The sequence below is a fragment of the Cystoisospora suis genome, assembly GCF_002600585.1.
Source record: "Cystoisospora suis strain Wien I chromosome Unknown contig_2604, whole genome shotgun sequence".
In the NCBI taxonomy this organism is placed as follows: Eukaryota; Apicomplexa; class Conoidasida; order Eucoccidiorida; family Sarcocystidae; genus Cystoisospora; species Cystoisospora suis.
In genome coordinates, this window is record NW_027155402.1 from 48,999 (window position 1) to 68,867 (window position 19,869).

The following is a 19,869-nucleotide window of genomic DNA, read 5'->3' on the forward strand; positions in this document are numbered from 1 at the left end:
CCGGGACTTCAGAACGATGACCGCGCGGCAGATCTAACGTTTCTGCTGTGCTATCGTCAGAGACAATCACAACGGGTGCAGTGTAAGGTGTCTGGGTACCTGGTGACGCCTTCGCAACGAGATCCGCCCCCCGAGGTTCTTCACGACTCGCAGACGAACGGCCTGCCTGTATGTCGGCACGCGCTCTCTGGTATGAACAGGCAAGAAAGCCCCCATCTGTCGCAGTCCCTCCAGAGTACCAAGAAGCGTCCTGTGTGTACTCAATAGAGGAGGCAACAGAAAGCCCATTTTCTCGTGAGCTGTGAGGTTCTCTACCTTTCTCTTCCTGTGCAAGTTCAATATATTGTGTTCTTTTTTCTGTCCGCAAAGGCCCCGACGAAAAAATACGCTCTTCCCCTGCTGAAGTGACGGGACTTTCTTCCAGCGGCGAAGCAGTCTGCGTCGAGTTCTCCCGCAGATGTGACGTTTCAAAGATATCATCTTGCTCACCCCCTCTTTCTTGTGAGACGCCCAATTCGCCACTCGGAGCGACAACTGCCCCGTTTCCCTGTCCCTCGGCACCCACCGAAGAGATCTCGTGCATATTATTGAGCTTCACTTCTGCGTACCACCACCCGGAAGACAGGGAGAAACAGAAGATGCAGAAACACTGCAGGCGCTGCTGGCGACTCTCGTCTTTCGTACTCGTTGGATTCCCAGTGTGGAGTGAAACGCCGCCTACAAAACGACGAAACGGGAAGAAGCAAAAGCGGTATATGCTCTCCCCCTGCAGCCAATTGTCAAACCAACTCTCTCACGATTCCGCGCCAAGAGCGCGCGTTCCCCGCGTTTTCGGGGAAACCTCCTCCTCAGTCACGAGATTCTCTCAATACCCTAACGCACCTGAAATGGAGACACGAAATCGCTTGTCTGGCGCTGCTTTAAGGATATTAGATTTCCTTCGATATCCCCCTGAACTTCTGAACATCTCAAGCAGACCTGCAGGACGTTCTCGCTTCTTAACTGGTGAGATAAACCTGCCATCACCTTATCTACATACCACGAAGAGTGGTGTTGAGGAGTGAGAAAGCCATGGTAGGCGATAGGGACGGCACGCACGACGGAAGGAGCCATGAATAGTAAGGCTCCTCACGAAGTTGAGAGAAGAAAAGGCATGTAATTTTCTCGAAAAAATGCAGGGAGACGAGAAGGCAACGAAAATGATATGATAAGCAAGAAAACTGTTGAGATGCGCTACATGCGCTTGTGGTATATGCAACTATCGATCTCTTCCTAGCCACCGGCCTTCCCCGCCTCACTATTACTAGGCGTTTCCTCAAAACGGGTTGGACCGCGCTCACAGACAGGGAGAACGGTCTTGTATAAGGAGATCCACGACTACTTCCCAACGGGCATTCAGTTCAACAGGTATGTTCCGTTTCCCTTCCGACTACCTAGTCGTTGCCATCTTGACAGAAGATCCCACACAACGCACCGATTGCACTGGGCGTTGACTAAGACGCTGCAGAGAGTGTTCTACACGACAGGAGGATTACATCGTAGAGTTGAAGAGAGCACAGCCTGCCGAAGCAAGCCCTTCGAGGAGCGGCAGGAAATCTTCAGTCAGGACCGCCGCTCCAGCACAGGCGGCGCCTTGGCCCCCCCCGTCACCCTGCTCCTGGCCTGAAACATACCAGCAGGCTCCCCCGGCACCCAGACGGACAACTTCTTTTCTTATTTGTGCTTACACCACACATGGGGGTTACCTTACTAAATCCTGGATTCTGGACATCTGGCACACCGACCCGTGCTGTCGGAGAGCCAAAGGAACTCGGAGAGAAACTACCGGGACAGAACTACCGGTTAATAAAACCTCTTGGTGCAACCGAAGTCTTGCGAAATGGCCTTCCCGGCCGCAGACTCACAGTGGCGTGCGAGCGGTTCAGACCAACAGACTCCAGAAGAAATTCGCGCACCACGTGCCGAAGCCAGGGGAGCGTGAGCTCGCCCGCGCAGAAGAGAAGAGCGCGAACTTTCACGGAGCCAGCTACAGGGAGGACAAGTCCACAGTCGCCGGGATAGGGAAAAGTTCGGATGGTCCGGGCACCTCCAGAGATGTCCCATAAAGACCAAGGTGCCACACGACAAGCACTCAGGAAAAAATCAGGTCAGCATCGCTCTCCGGGCGCGGATCTGAAACACTCCAGTTCGCTCCGAGTGAGAGCTCGATGACCTCTGAGACAGTTGGCCCGCGTACACCTCAAGCCGGCTCGTCGAATGTGAGGGCTTTTTCCTAGAAGCGATGTTGGTTGAACCGTGCGTCTCGACTAACTTTTCTTTGGCTGCCAGCCTTGTAAGAGTCTGATGCCGTACTGGGTCCGCGCATGCATGCAGAAGCCTCCCGAGTCCGAGAACGGGCATCTCCGGGAACCACTAGCTACTGTCTAGCTCCTGTGCAGGCACGTAGTTCCAGCTGTGTTCATAGCAAGCGTAAAAAGAAAAGAAATTTTTCTCACTGCGGTGGGGTCAGCTGAAGGTAAGGTGTCACTAATACCCCCTAGTTGAGTTGCCAGCGAAGGCGCCCCGGACCAGTTTGTGAGTACTAGGGCTTTCTGACGCTAAGCAGTCTTTCCCGGAAAAAACCTTGGGGAGTTGCACGTGGTCAGTGGGAAGTGAGTCGGTATAAAGACACCAACAAAGTAGGTGTAACTACAGTGGAGGCTGTCTGTCGACGCACGTCGATGTGGTGTCTCCCGAGGAAAGCACCGAGACAGGCCCGGGGCGTCGGCAGATAGGGAACGCAGGTCCTCGGTCATTTGGGAGTTCAGAGGCAGGAGCCTCGATCTTCTGCTGTGCTAGGCTGTCAGTGCAGAGCAAGATGCTGTCTAGACGCAGGAAACCGCAGACCGCTCTAGCTCGCGTCTTCGGTTGCATGTCGCGGCATCTACTGGCTTGCCGCGGGATATCCGGGGCAGTCAGCGGAAGGTGCTGCATGCACCCGTCACGCACGCGCGCGTGGGACACTCGACTTCTCACGAAGCCCTGAAATCAAGGCTTCCGGAGTCTCTCCTGCGTTTCCCGGAGGATCCGGGCCTTGCAAATGATCCCTCTTTTCTCCCAAACTGAATTCGGTGTACTCCGAGTGTTGTGTAGGACACTAGCATGATAGCTAGCAAGAAAGCTGACCTTAAAGCCATTGTATCGGTTCCGGGGGCTCCGGCGTGATCGCATGAAGCCGCGCAAGGGACCTGCGGACGCCAAACACATCGGACCCCGTTATGCCCTAGACGCTGCTGGAAACATTGGGCCAACCCTACTTGCACCAACTACGGCTGCTCTCCGGGACGATGTCCAGTTGCATACGGGAGAACGCCTGTGCAGGTTTCTCACTTTTTTCTTGTTGAAGATCGGGTAGAGGGGGCAAGGAGCCCTGTGATTCAGGACCTCGTTAGCTGCTGGACACCCGGTCTTTATGGGTTCGGACAAGTAACTTCCGAGGTACTGGTTCAACTATGTTCACTCCTACGGATGCAATGTGGTGGTACTGTCCTGCGGCGGTCCAGACTACCCGCGTGTTGTCTCAGATGTGCGCTACAGCATCCGTCAATATTTTGCAAGTGAGCCCCTTACATAGTAGAGTGGGCTCAGCCTGCCCGCGAACAGGCGACCTCCAGTAGTGAGCCTCTGTTTCCACTCTCCTGTACCTTGTGTTAACGGACTCTGCGTCCCGACTGTTACCGCTCGGCCTGCTCCTCGCGTACCGACACCGACTCCCTGCACCGATGCGAGCTCACTTCCGGGCAGCGAAAGGGCAGTGTGGCTTTGAAGTGGCTCCGTCCTGCGGACTGACACGACTATTCCAGTGGCCCAGTCATCTCTTCCTTGCCGATGCTTGTCTTGTCTTCTTGCTGCTGGCCGCACTATGGATGCAACCCGTGAAGACAGTTGCTCGGGCTCTCGCGGCACCGAGGGCCCCATCTTTCAGTTTCTACGGTCTGCGGAGCCACAGCTCTCGCAGTCGCAATGGATTTCATCTTGGTCAAAACAAGGACCTTTTCGCTAACCTCGTCGAGGGGCGGCAGCACGCGTTCACCCGCATTGATGAGTTCGTAGCATTGCCCTCGCCTGCACAGGCACCGTTGATGTCTGGGAGGATGGAGAAGGCGTCACGACAGTTACAGTGCGTGCGTCGTCCCGAGTCATTCCAGTCCAAACCGAGCTTTCTGTTTCGGGCTTTTTGCTGCCCAAGAATAGGCTTGATGAGATCTCAGTACTCTGCGTCTCTGTACACCCGCGGAGGCTGCAAAAGAGGATCCAATTTTTCGGTCGAGAGCTCCCAGTGTGACGTGAAAACCCGCAGGGCGCCGGTGCACAAAAGCCGGGATCAGAAACCAACGGCACTAGGAGCGGCAGCCTGTCCTCTACTCAACGTGGTAGATTTTTCTCGGCTACGCACCCCGCCGCTGACTGCAGAGGAGCTCCTATCTTCTCAAGAACAAACAAACAGCATATCTCTCCAGATCCACGCCTCCTCCGTCGCCGCATCGCTGGCCGCCGGCTGTAAGGACGAGCAGCGCACGGGGAAAAGTAGAGCCGATTGTAGACTAGACAATGTGGGGATGAAGGCTACATTCCAAGCAGACAAGGAAGGAACCCAGATCTCCATGAGCTCTGTCGCGAATCTCAGGAATTACCGTGCGTTACTCTTTTACACATCATGGGACAGCCGCTCACAGGCACTTGTGAAGACACTTGCCGACTTGGCGAGAATTAGCTCACCTTTACAAGACTGTGAGCGGGGGAATCGGAAGCTTACTGGAGAGAGAGCTACCGGCGCACTCATCAAGGATCAGATCGACGGGAGGCCCGACACCGGCGCCAAAGACACGGATGGAGCGAAGGCTGATGAAGATTTGAGAACAAGAAGCGAGATGGCTGGTAGCATCCCTGGGAGGAAAGAAATGGGAGCGGGGGAAGTGGGCGGAGAAGCGCAAGGTCTTGAAGACATTCTCAGCAGCTGTGTACCGAGCTGGCTGCCTATCACCGGGGTCCGGGTGTACAACAGCCTCGTCGTTGCATCGGGACGAAGAGCACTGCAGAAACAGACTCGCATGTTGACAAACCTGAGGCAACTCAGACACCACGAGCGTGCTTTGAATCTTATGGTCAGAGAAGGCGTCTCCTACGGCGCCGGACTTCTTCCGGCACTACAGATCTGGAGAAAAGACTCTGGAAGTCACTGTGGGACAGAAGATAGCTTACTCTCGGCACGTCCGGCTTTCGTGTTTAATCTAGAGTCTCTAAACGTTTCGGATAAAAGTGCGCTGGATGGCAAATATGAGAGTCGCGCGGGGGCAATGAGGAACTCCAACCTGAAGACAGACATCACGACGAGGTGGCAAAAAGTTTTGGATGTCCGCGGTGTAGGACCTGTTCGACTGGCAGAGTTAGCAGGTTACGATGCTACTGCGTGGAGAGAGGAGGAAGCTTTACTCCTTCAAAGGGCGCTGCTGAAGAGGCGAACCGGGCCGGGTGAAGCTAACAAGGAGACGGGCTGCAAAGAGAGTGGGGACATCTTATCCCGAGGCATCGGTGGTTTTGCGTCAGGCCTTCCCTACCAGGCGGCTGTTCGAGAGGATCTGCGTACGTGGCTGTTTCAGATCAGTACGCTCTACCAGTATCACGCCTTACAGATTCTGCTCAAAAGACTCCGTTACGCTGAAGACGAGTTTCCCGAATTCGAGGAGTTCAACATCCGAAAGTTCAATCCTCGAATTGCCAAGCTCAAAGGACTGCTGAAGGACTGAACACTATTGAGCGTGTGTTTAACCAAAGAACAAGAAGCGACCAGCAATCCGCTGTGGCAGAGATTCCTCCCTGTTGAATGAGTGAGCCGGAGGGACAAACTGGAGATGAGGGCGGGCTTGCTGTGTGTAAGACTAGACATATATCCAGGGTGTGCTTTGTTTTTCACTGGGAAACCTAGTTTGGGCTGTTTCCGCGCAAGACATGCGAAGTCAGTCGCCTGTCGGAAAGCAAGGAAAGTGGTCAACACGCGAAGTTCCTAACGGCTGAAGCTTAACGCGGTTCCATGTCGCGACATGGAACCGCGTTAAGCTTCAGCCCAGTTCGCACACGTTCTAAAGGGTTTCAAGACTGGTCAGCGCTACCATCCGAAAGAAATCCCGATGTGCCGTGCCGAATCTCCGCTGCATTGTCAGTGGAGACGAGCAATGCGTAGGGTTTGCTGACTCTGTCACGTCATCCCCGCAGCTGCTCCGAGACTGGAATTCAGCGTTCGGACATGCTCGGCGAATCTGCCAGGAGGCAGCTCGGGACCATCCCGAGTCCCCGGAAGAACGGCAGCGGTTCGGGTACGGTAAAGTTGAGGGCTCTCTCGCAGGGAGGTCCTCGGCGGTCATGTATAACCGTGGGCAGCCTGCACACAAAGGCTGTGACAGTGTCCCTGCTTACCCTCCTGAACGGAGAGACAGTATCGTTGGCCACTTGCGTCCAGCGATGGATTTTGGTGCTTAGCTCCCTACGTTCTGCCTCCTCCCAGTGCCGTAGCGGGGCCGCTTGACGGTCGGCTGTAAAGCTATAATCTGATCTTAACATATCTCTCGGACGTCCAGACGAGGTACGATACGGGAACTTTGTTAATGTTGCTGCGCTGGTAGCCGGCACAGCTTCAGAACTGTACCGCCGAGAGAGTGGGAAGTCGCCGAACAAGTGACAGCTGCACGGCAGGCACATGTAACCGGGGACACCGGTGGATGCCCCTAATGGAGAAAGCTGCATGTACTGTAAGGAAGCCACAGCCGAATGGCGTGACCGCGCGTAAGCTAGAGATGCACAACTGTGTGTTGATCCGCCCGTTCTCTAGCGGGCTCTCTTTATAAAACCATGAAAGGTAGCAGGAGGCGCCTCACGTGCTCAATTTTACATGGGCGGGACTTTCGGCTATGGGCCTGGACCTGGCTGCTCCCGCAATAAGGTGGTGCAGAACTGTTGCACACACGCTACTGCTCGTTCAAATGGCAAACCGTACAGGTGCAAGTTACGAGACACTGTTTTTAAACCTTCACATCTAAACAAGGAAATCCGATCCTGCGAGGAAGGACCAGTTCGCCGAGAGGTGATTTCCTGCGCGATCGGCCTCATTCAAAAAACACTGGCATGATCGCCGCGCCGCTCGCTTAGCCAGCGGCGTCGAGCGGAGCTAGCCGAGGGGGGGTGCGTCTTGTCGAGACAGCTGCGAAGCATCCCACTGCCCCGTTAGTCAGTTCAAGACTCGTCCTTCCACAAGCCCTTTTAACATCTTCATTGCCCGTGTCCGCGTAATAAAGCCTCCGATAAACAGTGGCTGAGCCGGGCCAGCTCGCAGAACTGCCGTCATAGGCGGGCAGCTGCGGCATTCAAGACAAGCCAGTGGAACACCCGTGGACCGCCAACGAAGCCGGTGCGCTCGGCGGCCGCAAGCGACGGACGGCGGATCCTGTATGGCTCGTTCAGCCAAGGGAGGACTAAATTACTACCCATCACTGTCCCGTTCATGTGCTACGATGGATTTTTTCTTTTTTTTACGGTGTTCTCCCTGTTATTTTGGAGCTTGTAGGTCGCAGACAGATGGAGGTTTTAACGTCTGGTCTCCTGGGTGTTTCTCGCGTCCTGCGTTGCGTCTCAACCGCTCCTAGGGCAAGTGTCCAACGGGGGACGGACGCCCTGCGAGGCATGTCTCGTTCTCACTCGTCACTGTGTTAGTTCTACCCTGGGGCAGTTTTTCGATTCTTTGGTAGCAGCCTACCTTTTCCCACTAAACGGGCGTCCAAGTCAGCTGGCGAGATCGCGCGGCACTGTTAACGCAGCAACTCGCCGGTACTCCTGCCGTGTAAGGCGTCTCCACCATGTTCACTCGTACTCATTTGGACAGCTGGACGCGAGGGCATAATGGAGGGCGGTGAACCTAGCGATCGGGCTGATACTCCTGGTATGCCAACCGCCGCCCAGCCGTTTTCGTCGCCACCTTACCGAGTGACTGCCAGTCGCAGCATTCATGCCGATCATCTGGTGGACTGCATTCCCCAGGATTACGGCCGGACCTCTCGAGCTTCTTCAGGATTTTTTGATGACGGCGATGGCACCGTTTGCGGTTTCTTGCCCTGCTACGACGAGAGCCACCGCCATCTGCTGGTGATACTGTTTAGTTGTTGGCTGCTAGAGCTGCTACTCTCGAGCCTGTGTCTTGCGGGGTCTCTGTCGCTGGTGTGCAGACAACTGGGGAGGGTCTTCCTCTTGCGCAACGCAGGAGCTTCTGCCTTTCTCATTGTGCTGACGTCTCTTTTAATGGTCTGCATGGTACCGACGACAATTTTCGGCTACCTCGGTCTCCGGGCGGCCAATCCCCGTCGGCTGAAGGTGTGTACAGTCTTCCAGGCGATCCAGCTCGTTGTGTCATTGGCACTTGGTGGTTACCTGATCTACCTGATCCCTCCTTTGAAGCAGCTTCTACTCCCGTGGGAATATTTTCTAATGTCGACATGCAACCTTTTGCTTCTTCTCGATGTCAGCGTCCTGCTGCACTTCTGCCAAGTGCTGACAGCGGCTTACCGTCAGTTTCTGGATAAGATATCTTATGAAGCGGCGTCTCAGACTTACGACACTTTCGAAGAATCCGGCATGAGCCCACCTGCGGGGCTAACCGCTCTGGCACACGCCTGACGATGTGGGACACCCACAGCCATGAGTCACCCCGCGCTTCCCATCCAGTCTGCAGGGTCGCTGGCTGTCGATGCCGTTCCGTCGTGAACCAACAGTCTCCGTGATTTGCCAACCAGGGACTATATCTTGGAGTGGACTTTCGGGAGGGAGCCTGTTTAAAATGAAATGTGGCCTGGATCTCCTGATACCGCAATGACGTTGCAAGTGTGCGCGATCCTGTGTTTCATTGTAAGTTCAAGAACGCTGTCCAATGAACACATTTCGTTTGGATTTAGTGCATGGGGACGCGTGTGGTAAGTTTGAGAATTATCTTTCCTCACGGCAGCCCGAGTGGGCAGTCGAGCTGCTTGAGGACTGTCGGGTGGGTCGCTGCCGTAGTGCACCGATTTTGAGAAGTGCAACGCCCAACAACGCTGGACTTGCGCATGAGAGAATATTGATGCCGCAGCCATATGCTTTGTGCTGTTGAGCGTACTCATCCACCGACATCGAAGTAGCGGTAGGAGTGGGCAGCCGTTGCGCGTCAGCTTCCCCTATTGTACGTGGAGCTGCCGTCTCGTGTCTCTTGAACTAGTATGAGATGCGGAGGACCGGTGGGGGGTTCCATCAGTCGGTGTCTCTTGGCTAGCCAGTCCGGCAGGTCGTGTGTGGATGCAGGGTGTTAGTCTCATTTGCACGGGGAAACTCAAGGATTTTTCGTGCGGAGGATCGAGTTGCAACGCACGAAACTGGCTGACGTCGAAGGCCGCCCTCAATAAGCCCTCACTGTTCTCGCCGGGTGGCCTCTTCCAAGCAAGGTTCACGATGGGTGTCACGCCCCCGGAAACTCAGTGCGCTTCCCAAGGCAGAAAGTGCCTAGCCTTGTCTGGGCTGCACCGTTTCGCAGCTGGTTCCGACAAAAGAAGCAGTACAGGGTAATGTTGCGTCGAATACGTCAGCAAGATAGCTTTTTGCTGGCAGCTCTGTCCGTCCGCCTCACTTACCGGTTTAGAGAAAAATTGGGATGAGCGGCCCCTTTGCTCCGAAAGACAGGTGGGGGCAAGTCTACAATGAGGTGAACAAACAGTGGACCTGCTGCAGCACGACTATACAGTCTAGGACGCCATGCAGCGTGACACTCATCAGCCTGCGCACCATCCGTGTCTAGACCATACGCACCGGATGCTGAGCGTCCGCTTCCATCATGCACAGGTCGAAATCTCGCAAAACACCTCTTCGCGAAAGAGCGTCGCAGCTGGGCTGCCGTGCGCTCTCCAAAAGTCTGGCTCTCTGTGTCCGAAACTGATGCAATCTGTACCACTGGGAGAGACCTTGGCAGACATCCTTGGATTCCGTCCAAAGCACGGCTTTCCCTCAAAAGTAAACCGTTGATATGCGCTTGCCACAGTTCCGAGCTGATACGCACGGCAGCTTCGGTTACTTCGGCATGAAGCCCTTCTATCTTGCTCCTCGGACCCTGGCCCTCATCGACTAGCATCGTTTGTAGAGATGATTCGTGGCAGTCAAGGCTCCTCATCAATGACTTGGTGACGGAGGAAGACAGGGGAATCTCCCGGACGTGAAGAGCTGAACTTGCCTGAAGCTGTGCGCTAACTCCATGTCGGTCAAGAGCGTGCTGCATATGCCTCAGCCGAGAGATAGTTTCCCAGGACCCGCAATCCCCGCGCCTATTGCTCCTCGTGAGACAGCCGCCTTCATCAACACCGGCAGGAGTTCCGCTACCGGGTCCGCGCTTCACAGACGCAGGCTCGGTCCGGCAGGGGACTGTAAGATCCCGCGTCGCAGATTCACTTGCAGTGCAGTAGGGAATTGTAAGATCTGGCCTTCCCACGAGAAAGCCTCCTAGTAACACTTTTAGCATACGCGCTCTGAGACGGAGTAGACGGCACTGTAGTCGTGGAGACCTCTGCGACTGGTCACACGGTTCCGCAGATCTCTCGGCCCCGTCCTGTTCGACCTTTCGAGATAATTCGCTGTCCTCGGTGGGTGGTCGAGCCGGAGTCGGTTCGAGAACAGACACGTTCTCTGCATAGGACTGAGCTTCATCAGGGGCACAGGCCTTGGTTGTGGCTTGGGTTTCGTAGCCTGAAGGATTCACGTGATCATTCACCGATGCACCTGTGGTGCCGAGACAAGCCCTGACCAAAGCATCGCCGTTGCTTTGACCGAGCACTCTTTCAACTACAGAGGTCCAGATCAGCTGGACTGCTTGAGGCGCAACGCAGATGGGTTCTGCCGCGAGCAGAGCCATTGCTGTGGACAGCTGTTCCTCTAAGCTCATTGTATCAACACTGGTAAACAGAAGAGGAAGTACGACGGACATGGCTGAATCCGTTAATACTCTCAGCTCACTCGCTGAGCTCACTAGAGCTGCAATTTTAGCAGACGTCCAAACAAGTTTTCCGCTGCTGAAGCCCTCTGATGCATCGGAGACAATGGCGCGAATTACGAAGGACGCAAGCTCTGCTGCAGCAGTCGCGCCACTTCGGAAGAAGTCTCTGGTGACTTGAAACACACCAAGTTTCTCCGCCAAAGTGAAGCTTTCGATGCGTCTAGAAAATTCAACGAAAAGCTCAAGAGCCACGCTCTCCTCCCAGGCATGCAGGCTGGTCAGAGCCGATGCTAACTGTAGCAGGCCCCGATTGTCGAGCTTGTACAGACGGTTCTCCAGCCGGGGCATAATATCAATCAACACATTCCTCGCTGGCACCTGCAACACAGGACCGAGCGCAACAAGGCATTGCAGAACTCCTGCCAAAGACACTAGCCCTTTGATGCCGCACGCGTGGGCACGAAATCGGGAACGCACATGCAAGAACAGATCCTCGACCTGCGAGCGAGGCAAGGACTGCCGAAGGCGCCCTAGCGCCTTTGTGGTGATCAGAATGTCCGCATCATTCATAGACGAGAGAAGCTCGATTGCTCGAGCTACTATAGCACCCCGGAGCGTGTCAGGATGGGGCAATGACCATAGAGCATTCAGAACCAGGGAGACATCCCTGGGCCCCAAGTCATGGTATAGAGCACGAAATCTGCTCCCTGACGCGCGACTGCCGTCCTTGGACTCCTCCGCTTTTCCTTGAAACTGCAGGAGGTCCTTTTTCTCACAAAGAGTTCCCGTGGGCTCCATCTGCAAGGTGCTTGGCTTCCTTCCTACCACCTCGACGAGAGAGCCCGATCTCACTCGTTTAGACGATGACAGTTCGGCAATCCGGCTGCTGGATTCGCCGCTCCCTGTCTGTTTGAGTGCCGTGTGTACTGGCAGGTCTGCCTTCCTAGAGTTCCTCTTATTCCTTGAAGGACTGTACTCGAGATGCGATAGTAGCGCAGACGACAGTTCGCGGTCGGCGAACTTGGCTGTGTGCATGTAGCTCAGCAGCAGGGCGACTGCACTACTATCAAGCTCTCTGATCTTCGGGGGCACCACTATAAAGGAGAGGTCTGCATCAGGAAAAAAATGACGAAGTCCGTCTTTATCGTCCGCTGGAGACAGGTTCAGTCTTTCCTTTGTGTGTGCCTGTTGAGGCCACTCTGTTACCGACAGGGGTTCTTGAAGAACTGCGCGCGCTTCCACATCGTTTGCTTTGACTCCCGCATTCTGACCTTCAGTCTGTTCGATCTGCGACTTGCAGAGCTCCTTCGCAATAAGGCGGCACACCCCCATGTCGCCAAGACCCACTTTCGAGAATGCAGCAAACGAGATCGTTAGTTGAAGACCCGAAGCCTCGCGTATCACATGACTTAGTCGGCCTGCCAATGAACTGAACAACGCACGGTCCGTGACTCCCAGCTTTGCAAAGGCATTCGCCACTAGGGAAATATCTTGCGCGTTCATAGCGTGAACAAGAGCCCGAGAGGCCCCTGATCCGCGTAAGGTTATACCCTCCTGGTTTGAGCTATCTCTGGTGCCACCTGCGGCTGAACCCCGACACGTTGGTAGTTCCTCTCCACCGCAGACCAGACTATCTAGGGATACTTCCCCTGCCGGCGACGCGCACCGCGGTGCTTGCTTGAGCAGATTCGTAGGTCCCTCTCCTGGCAGGATCCCTCCGACTCTACCTCGTGACCCCGCCACAGGAGTCACGCTGGAATCGTGGGCCTGAATAATCGACTTGTCTCGGATTTGTTGTCCGATCACATTGCTTTGACGCCGAGGTTCTTCCGGGTGCGCACAACTGCTCCGAAATGACGCACTCTTCGTTGGAAAGAAAATGCTTCCAGCTAGGTTTGACGTCTCACAGGAGATCCCTCTGCCGTCTCCTGTCCCGAGAATTGGACCTTCGCGTCTTGAGAAAGAATCAGGTATGCCACGAAAGTGATGTGGTGCCGCTGCCGTTCTTTCATGCTGATGAAAGCCGGTGTCCCCGTCTACCGCGGGATCGCTTTGGAAATCTCCGGAGCCATACACCTCGGCAAGAGCTCCACAAACTGTCACATAGATTGAGCGTCCAGGACCGGCATCGTGGTCGGCGCCAGCGGCATGGCCACGGGGAGGAACAGAACGCACACCTTCTGAGCGCTCCAACTGTTCGCCTGCACTCCCATCCCTCGAACTCTTTAGGAACGTCATCTCGCCGCGCTTCAGACGGGATCCGACAACAGAGGGTACCAGGAATGCCTCAACACCCTCTTGCGGAAAGGCTCTTTCAAGTCGGCGTCTCGAAGGCACCGAGGAAGATGGACCCTCTCGAAGAGTCTTTGAAAGACTTCCTCTCTTTGGTACTCCAACATCTCCGTGCTCCACGTCTCCAGGGTGATGCTGTTGCCGTTGAGAATGCTCGCCGGCCGGGGAATGGCTGGTGGCGACACCGCCACGCCGCAAGTCACCGCCTCGAGGCTCGGGCCTTCCTGAGCGTTCCCTGTCTTCCGGCTGTTCTACAACGGCTTTCCCTTCTGCGGCGCATGCAGCCTTCCGCCATTCCCACACTCCATTCTCAGAATTACCGGCAGCTTCCTCGCTTAATACTTCATCACTTGACTTCTCAGATGTAACAGTGCGCTTGCTTGCCCCTCCCGGCATCATCCCGCCTTGTATCAATGAGTGCTTGGGGTGCACACTGTCGTGCTCAGCCCTGTGCCCCTGTACGATCAAAGCCGCCGCCTTGCGTAGGAGCCTGAAATCGAGAACGCCTACCTGGGCAAAGGAATTGAGAACGAGAGCCATGCATTTCGGATCTAGCTCTTTCAGTCGAGGCAAGATACTCTTTCCCACAGACCGCCAGAAAGGTTTGTGCATGAATTTTTTCTTTGCGAACAAGTTGAGGAGAGTAGCAATGTCGCCAGAAGCAACATCTCTTCCCATTAAAGAGCTCTCCACTAACTCAGAGGCCCGATAGATGTCCACCAAGTTGTTCTTCTGCACACAGGCACGCCGCGCTTCCCGTACGAGAGCTGAGCGCTCTGCGAGTCTTCCATTTCCTGCCCTCAGCGCTTCCGCTCGGTTCCTTGCTTCCTTCTCATCCACGGAGGCATTCCCCGGGAGGGCATTCCGTGCAGCTGAGAGATTGCCGACACACCTGCGGTGGGAGAGAGAAAACGCAGTCCGCCTTCCACAAAGGCACGAGAGCGCGCGCCCCAGAGACCGCAGCCAAGGCGAAACAGAAGTCCCCGACTGCACAAGGGAGGAATTAGCGAAGTGGGCGCACTCACCGAATGAGCCAAGTACGCCATTATGAGCGTTTTTAGGAGCTCCAAATCTCCTGAAGAAACAGTTGATGCAGCCGCGGCTGTTCCCCACGTGAAAGGCCATGGTAGCTATAAAATTCCGAATGACGCAGCTCACAGCGGGAGATCATTTCCGAGATGAATCGCAGAAATGAGGTTCGATGCTCTGGCATTCTGCCGGTGTTTACTCCGGGTTACCAAGAATCGCAACAAATCCAAGTTCTGCTTTCACTGTACTGCGCACAGTAGCAGGCTGGGCAACAAGACAACTACTCGGCAATGTGCTGCCTCGAGTCCGTGTAAGGAAAATGAAACCCGAAAGCAGCAGGACACCGAACGAGAAGCTCCATGGATCACGACGGGCAGTCCGGGTCGAAATCCACTTCACCCTGCGGCTACCACCCCTGTCTCGCGTGGGCAAGCTACCTTCCCTGTAGGGACAGATTCAAAGAAACTTTTCAGGATGCAATCATGCTTGGACACGAATTTACTGAACGTCAGAAACCTCGAGCCCGCCCCGCTCGAGTTTTCCAGCAAATTCTGCGGCCCTAGCCACATGCAAACCAGGAAAAGGATGCACGAAGTACCCTGCGTCCGAAGCACAGGGACAACGCGGAGCCTCTCTCAGTACTCTGCTCAGATCAGATCACGCATGGTACGTGTGTGTCACACTTAATAGAAAGCGTCTTACACAGGAGAACCCCCAGTCGTTATCGACTGAAACCGTCCGGGGAGACCGCTGGTCCACCCGCTGCGAGAGCGTACCGTCACACAGAACAGATGTAACTACGGAGGGATGTGGTAAGCAGCCAACATCTTGTGAAAGAGTCCCCTGGACTTCCTGTGTGTTTCTTTTTTTGTTCCGTGGTGGTCGCGACGGCATTTTCACAGGAGGCGTGGAAGGCCTTTACACTGCGGACCCGTTGCAAGAGTCAACAAAGACCCAGCTAGGCTGCGGCGCGCTCGCTCCACGCTGTCGCTAGTTGGGAAGCGGCACCGTTTGTCCCTCGAAAGCAAGGCAGGTTTGTGTCCTGAGTGAGTTCAGCTTGTTTACTGTCGGAGACTACCGGCCTTGAAGCTTTCTACAAAAGTGCGTGTCTTCTCGCTTTGTCTGTCTCCCGTTTTTTGCACTCGAAACCGCCGGTCGACGGCCTCGCATCCCCGCTGAATCGGGACTGCATCGATTCGCCTTTCTTGATTTCTGACACCTTTCAACTTTATGTATCTGCCCCCCTGTTGGAGATACCCTCCGGCTCACTCAGGTTGTTACGTATGTGAAAGGAGCTTCTTTGCGCTCCGCGGACTCTGGAGGGACCCTGCGCTGCTTAAGCCCGCATCCGGGGTTAGCCCGTTTGTACCGTCTCCTGTCTTGCTCGCGTACTCACCCGAGCAGTCCCGTTGTATCCCGTTTGGGTGTTTCTCATTGCGTGGATTTTGGCCCGTAATGCTTGCAGGTTCCCGTTGATGTTCTAGACATCCCGACCAGTTATCCGACGCGGCCCACGCCGTCCATGGAGGGCCAGAGGATTTCTTGCGTAATGCCTTCGTTACTCTTCTGAGTCACCAACTCGTTGCCAGGCCATCTCGGTCCGTTCAGTGCCTGTTGGGGCCAGGTTGATGCCAGTTTTCAGAATCTATTGTCCTTCCTAGGCCTTCGTATGTGACTTGGCACGCCGACATCTGTCCTGTCCTGTTGCCTAAGCGCGTATGCACGTGACTGACAGTTCCAGATTTGGGTTTTACCTTTTCGAGCTTTTCTTGCAAACTGAGGTCTGGGGGCGGCAACGCTTGGCTCACGGGGAAAGCTTCGTGTGTCTTCTTGAAACGCTGGGAAGCTGTTTCGTCTGTCGGTCAAGGAGCGGAGACTCACGGGTCGCAACGAGCCTTCGTCACCTGCAGCACAGAAAATGGGGGCTGATCTGTAGGGTTTACACCGAGCATCTCCAAGCTGTCGCTGCGTTGCTTCCGCTGGGCAATGGACGTTTCCCTTTCTGAACTGCATCTGAAGTCCGCCCCTCCTGCAAGCGTCCCACTGCCCTCATTGTTCCCTGGACTATGTTTCACGCTTCCTGCTGAGACCTCCCGGGGGTGGCGTACCCCGACGGTTTTGTCTTCCTGGTCCTCTGCACGTTTTTATCTGACTCGCCCTTTACTGGTACCACTGGCTGCCGGCGTTTTTTATCTTGCTGTCTTCCTTACTTCTCCATGGTACTTGCCGTTTTATCTCCTCCTCCTTTGTTGTCCTCCGCGCCTGACTCTTTCTTGCTCTCCACGAACCATTCTGATCCGTAAAACTTTGTTGTATCGTTCGGCGGGTCTTTTTTCGTCTCCGGCTAGTCCTCTCTCAGGTGTTTTCTTCGTACTTCTCCGTAAACGCGATGTTTTCTCGGGACTCTATGAGGAGCAGTTCAGGAGCATTCTGCCGGGGCGACCAGAACGCTGGGGGTTCGCCAACACGGCTGGTGCCCTCAGGATCAGTTCGCTCGACCCCTCCCAACGGGAGCTCTTACAATTCCGCGCTTCCCGGCCCGTGGAGAAGTCCTATACCCGTTGATGACTGTGGCAGTTCCCTCCTTTCAAGGAGAGCCTTGCGCCACAGCCTGTCGTCTCTGGTGAGTCCCACGACCTCACCCAAGGCAATCGGGGGACAAGGCACTGACCGACAGTCACTACAGTAAACCTCAGTAACACGGATCGAACAGGAGATGCGCCTCCAAGCAATACCTCAGTGAAATTCCTGTCCGGCGAGCTGGCGTTTTCATTGTTTCCTACAGGCGAACAACGCAGTTGGCTCTAGCGCGCGAGTCAACAAGACTTCAAAGCAGTCAAGCTGTCCGACTGTCTCTTCCCAGTCGTCCGGGAACATGACGTCCGGGTGAGTGTTATCTCATGTGCGTCGCCTGTCTGCCCGGAGCCCCAGTGCTCCCTGGCGGCCGTCGGATCCCAGCGCCTCTGTTTCTGAATGCTTTCGTGTCGCCTGAGGAACCATCCTGGTGCGGCGACAGGCCCGCCGGCGCGTTCGGATGCTCTGTTAGTCGTCTACTGTTCTGTGTCTTTTCTGAAAGTGGGGGGAGGGGACCCTTCTTTCTCTGCTAACCATGATGACCCCCTGCGCAGGTTTTTGAAGCAGCGGAAATTCCACATTTTACTGGGGGTGTTGCAGAGGTGAGACCAGGTGACGGTACGGCGGCTCACTGGCGCGCTGTTTGGTGTTCTCCTCTACTATAAGAAGTCGTTTGCCAGCCCTCTACAGAATGGATTTAGCACACGTGCACTAGCTTCCCTCATCCCCAGCTGTGTTTCTGTGTTTTTTAGGGACCGAGGACATCCGGACAAAACAGAGACTCCGCATGAGACAGTGAGCAATGCATATTCTTTGCTGACGGTAGCAAGGAAAGCACAAGCTCCACGGAACCTCTGCAGAGGCTTTTTTACTAGCAGTGCAGATTGGGATGAGCGGATGAGCGACTAATTTAAGTACTTGTAGCGTAAGATAACTGGTCAGGAGCGCTCCACGCGGGATTACATTTCAATCACCAGGACGCTCTGTCGTGTTGCGAGTCAGAAAACGTGTTTGCTGAGTATTTCACTAGCTATCTGAGGACCTCCCAAGGGAGACTCTCCACGCGAGGAATATACTTGTGCTACTCTGCTTTTGTTGGCAAGGCAACTAAAATACTGGACGCTGTTTGAAGTTCTCTAGCAATGGCCTCTGGCGGCACAGGAATAGACACGTTTCGCAGCGCCTCCGAGAAGAACTGTGTGCGAGACAAGAGCTGATCGCTATACTTCTGGTGGGAGAAGTGAGATTCTTGTGTCTGGTTAACGTGGCACGCGAAGCACACTTACTCCAGAGTGGCGTGCAGGGGCACGGGCGCGCCATTTGCTTGTGCTTTAGGAAGCGATGCGGCGGAGCCTTTCTTTAGCGTGTCCGTTTATGGTGGTGTTAGAAGTAGTGCAGTTACGAGATAGAGTGCAATTGTTGTCACTTTGCGATCTTCAACCGATGGAAGCTTAGAGTACCGGGGGGCCGCGGCCCCAAACTCTTGCTTGCTCAAGGCTGTCCACGGGTAACCAAGGAAGACCTTTGTGGTGCTGTCAGCCTTCTTATTGTTGAGCCAGGCGTTGCGGCTGCTGTCCACTGCAGGCTCTGTCTCCGTCTACTCTGCGAGAGACGGTCCAGTCACACAAGACAACTGGCGGCTTTCCTGCCGATCATCGAGGTGACAAAGGGAGCGAACTAAGGCGAGTCTCGGCGCGTGCTGGAGATGGTGCGCCTGCGGCTTCCGCCCAGGGATTGCGTCACAACTCAGTACAATCCGGCGTAGCCGAAACAGGAGGCCTACCGCGATGTAGTAGGGCAGAGGGTAACGACGTTGGACAGAGGATGACGGCTGATGTAGGGGATTGTCAAGAGGCCGATTGCCTCTTTAAAAGGGTAGGGGGCCAAGGCGGCGCAGCTGTGCAAGAAAATGTTTTTCCTCGTGACTCGTTCACTCTTGATCTGGCTGCACAGTTCTTCGGCCGGAACGCGGACGCCAACGCTGAGAGCGGATGCGGCAGGGCCGTTGCTAAGTCATCGCCGGCAGCTTCTTCGCATCAAAAGGCTGTACTTTCCACACAAGGTTGCACGAACCAGCGACTGTGGAAGCGACAATCTACCAAAGGCGATGCAGAAACGAGGCTGGAGGACTGTCCGGCTGAAACTGTCAACCCCCGACACCAGCCGGACAAAACAACTCTCTGTGTGTCAGGCGGCGTTGGCTCACACGCGTGCGGGACTGGCTTGTCTGGACAGACGACGAGCGCTCACCCAGAGAGACCTAGAGAGCTGGGGAAAGCAACCCGTCATCAACCCGTAAACCTAACGGCAGAACTCGAGTTCATGAGCCTCCCACAACGTACAGGACTGCGGCGAAACATCTTGTTCAAGAAGCCAGTTGACTCAAAAATGCGTATATATCTGCAATCGACGTTCACGATCAAGCGCTCCGAGAACCAGGCAGCACAAGCGAACGCAGGCGAGACCTCAGGAGGCCCGCGCACGGATCTAACGGTTTGCCATCCAGTTCGGTTAGAAAAGGAAGTTGTCTGTGGTAGTAGTAGCTCTTCTACTGCCGGAGAGCGTCCACGCAAAACTAGTGCGACTAGGCGTCCTACACTCGTGTTGAGAGACCCGTCGGAGCAACCTGACAGAGTCCTTCGCACGCAGTACATCGACAGGAAACGGGAAGAGCGATCGGAATCAGCGCGGCAGGCACTGGATGCAGACGTGAGTGGGAGGGGAATTCCCAGTGGTTTTCCTGAGAATCCCAGAGAACAAACACAAGCACAGCCTTCGGTTCAGGTACAGTCATCAAGCAGAGAGGAACCCGATGACATCCAGCCGATGACGGTCCGACCCCTCGAAGACGGGGACACGAGCGTGGACACGCACGAGAGCCTAGACAGCGGCGGGAGTGAGGAGGGTGGTAAGGCGGGTGAGGGGATGAAGGTGCCAGCGGC

At 55.2% G+C, this 19,869-nt stretch overlaps 5 protein-coding genes across 5 annotated transcripts; 3 read left to right on the forward strand and 2 right to left on the reverse strand.

Moving 5' to 3' along the window:
* Nucleotides 1-42: 42 nt before the first annotated feature.
* CSUI_005379 (uncharacterized protein) lies at nt 43-2,305 on the reverse strand (the record flags this gene model as incomplete). The annotated part of the gene is made up of 1 exon (XM_068065555.1): nt 43-2,305. A coding segment is annotated over exon 1 (540 nt), but the record flags the coding sequence as incomplete, so codon positions are not given.
* Nucleotides 2,306-3,041: 736 nt separating this feature from the next.
* Nucleotides 3,042-5,897, forward strand: CSUI_005380 (uncharacterized protein). Its single transcript, XM_068065556.1, has one exon. It carries the CDS (start codon nt 3,762-3,764, stop codon nt 5,784-5,786), a length of 2,025 nt encoding a protein of 674 aa, XP_067922472.1. The 5' UTR covers nt 3,042-3,761; the 3' UTR covers nt 5,787-5,897.
* A 1,400-nt stretch (nt 5,898-7,297) lies between these two features.
* Nucleotides 7,298-9,410, forward strand: CSUI_005381 (uncharacterized protein). Its single transcript, XM_068065557.1, has one exon. The coding sequence runs from the start codon at nt 7,930-7,932 to the stop codon at nt 8,698-8,700; it is 771 nt and encodes a 256-aa protein (XP_067922473.1). The 5' UTR covers nt 7,298-7,929; the 3' UTR covers nt 8,701-9,410.
* Nucleotides 9,411-9,586: 176 nt separating this feature from the next.
* CSUI_005382 (uncharacterized protein) lies at nt 9,587-15,253 on the reverse strand. Its single transcript, XM_068065558.1, has one exon. It carries the CDS (start codon nt 14,447-14,449, stop codon nt 9,680-9,682), a length of 4,770 nt encoding a protein of 1,589 aa, XP_067922474.1. The 5' UTR covers nt 14,450-15,253; the 3' UTR covers nt 9,587-9,679.
* CSUI_005383 (uncharacterized protein) lies at nt 15,046-19,828 on the forward strand (the record flags this gene model as incomplete). Its single annotated transcript, XM_068065559.1, has 4 exons — nt 15,046-16,976; nt 17,139-17,239; nt 17,680-17,722; nt 18,512-19,828. Coding segments are annotated over exons 1-4 (1,695 nt in total), but the record flags the coding sequence as incomplete, so codon positions are not given.
* Between the last annotated feature and the right edge of the window lie 41 nt (nt 19,829-19,869).

What these genes read in the sequence shown, in the direction of transcription:
- CSUI_005382 (XM_068065558.1), bottom strand. Translation starts at nt 14,449, where the DNA reads ATGGCCTTTCACGTGGGGAACAGCCGCGGCTGCATCAACTGTTTCTTC.
- CSUI_005381 (XM_068065557.1), top strand. Translation starts at nt 7,930, where the DNA reads ATGGAGGGCGGTGAACCTAGCGATCGGGCTGATACTCCTGGTATGCCA.
- CSUI_005380 (XM_068065556.1), top strand. Translation starts at nt 3,762, where the DNA reads ATGCGAGCTCACTTCCGGGCAGCGAAAGGGCAGTGTGGCTTTGAAGTG.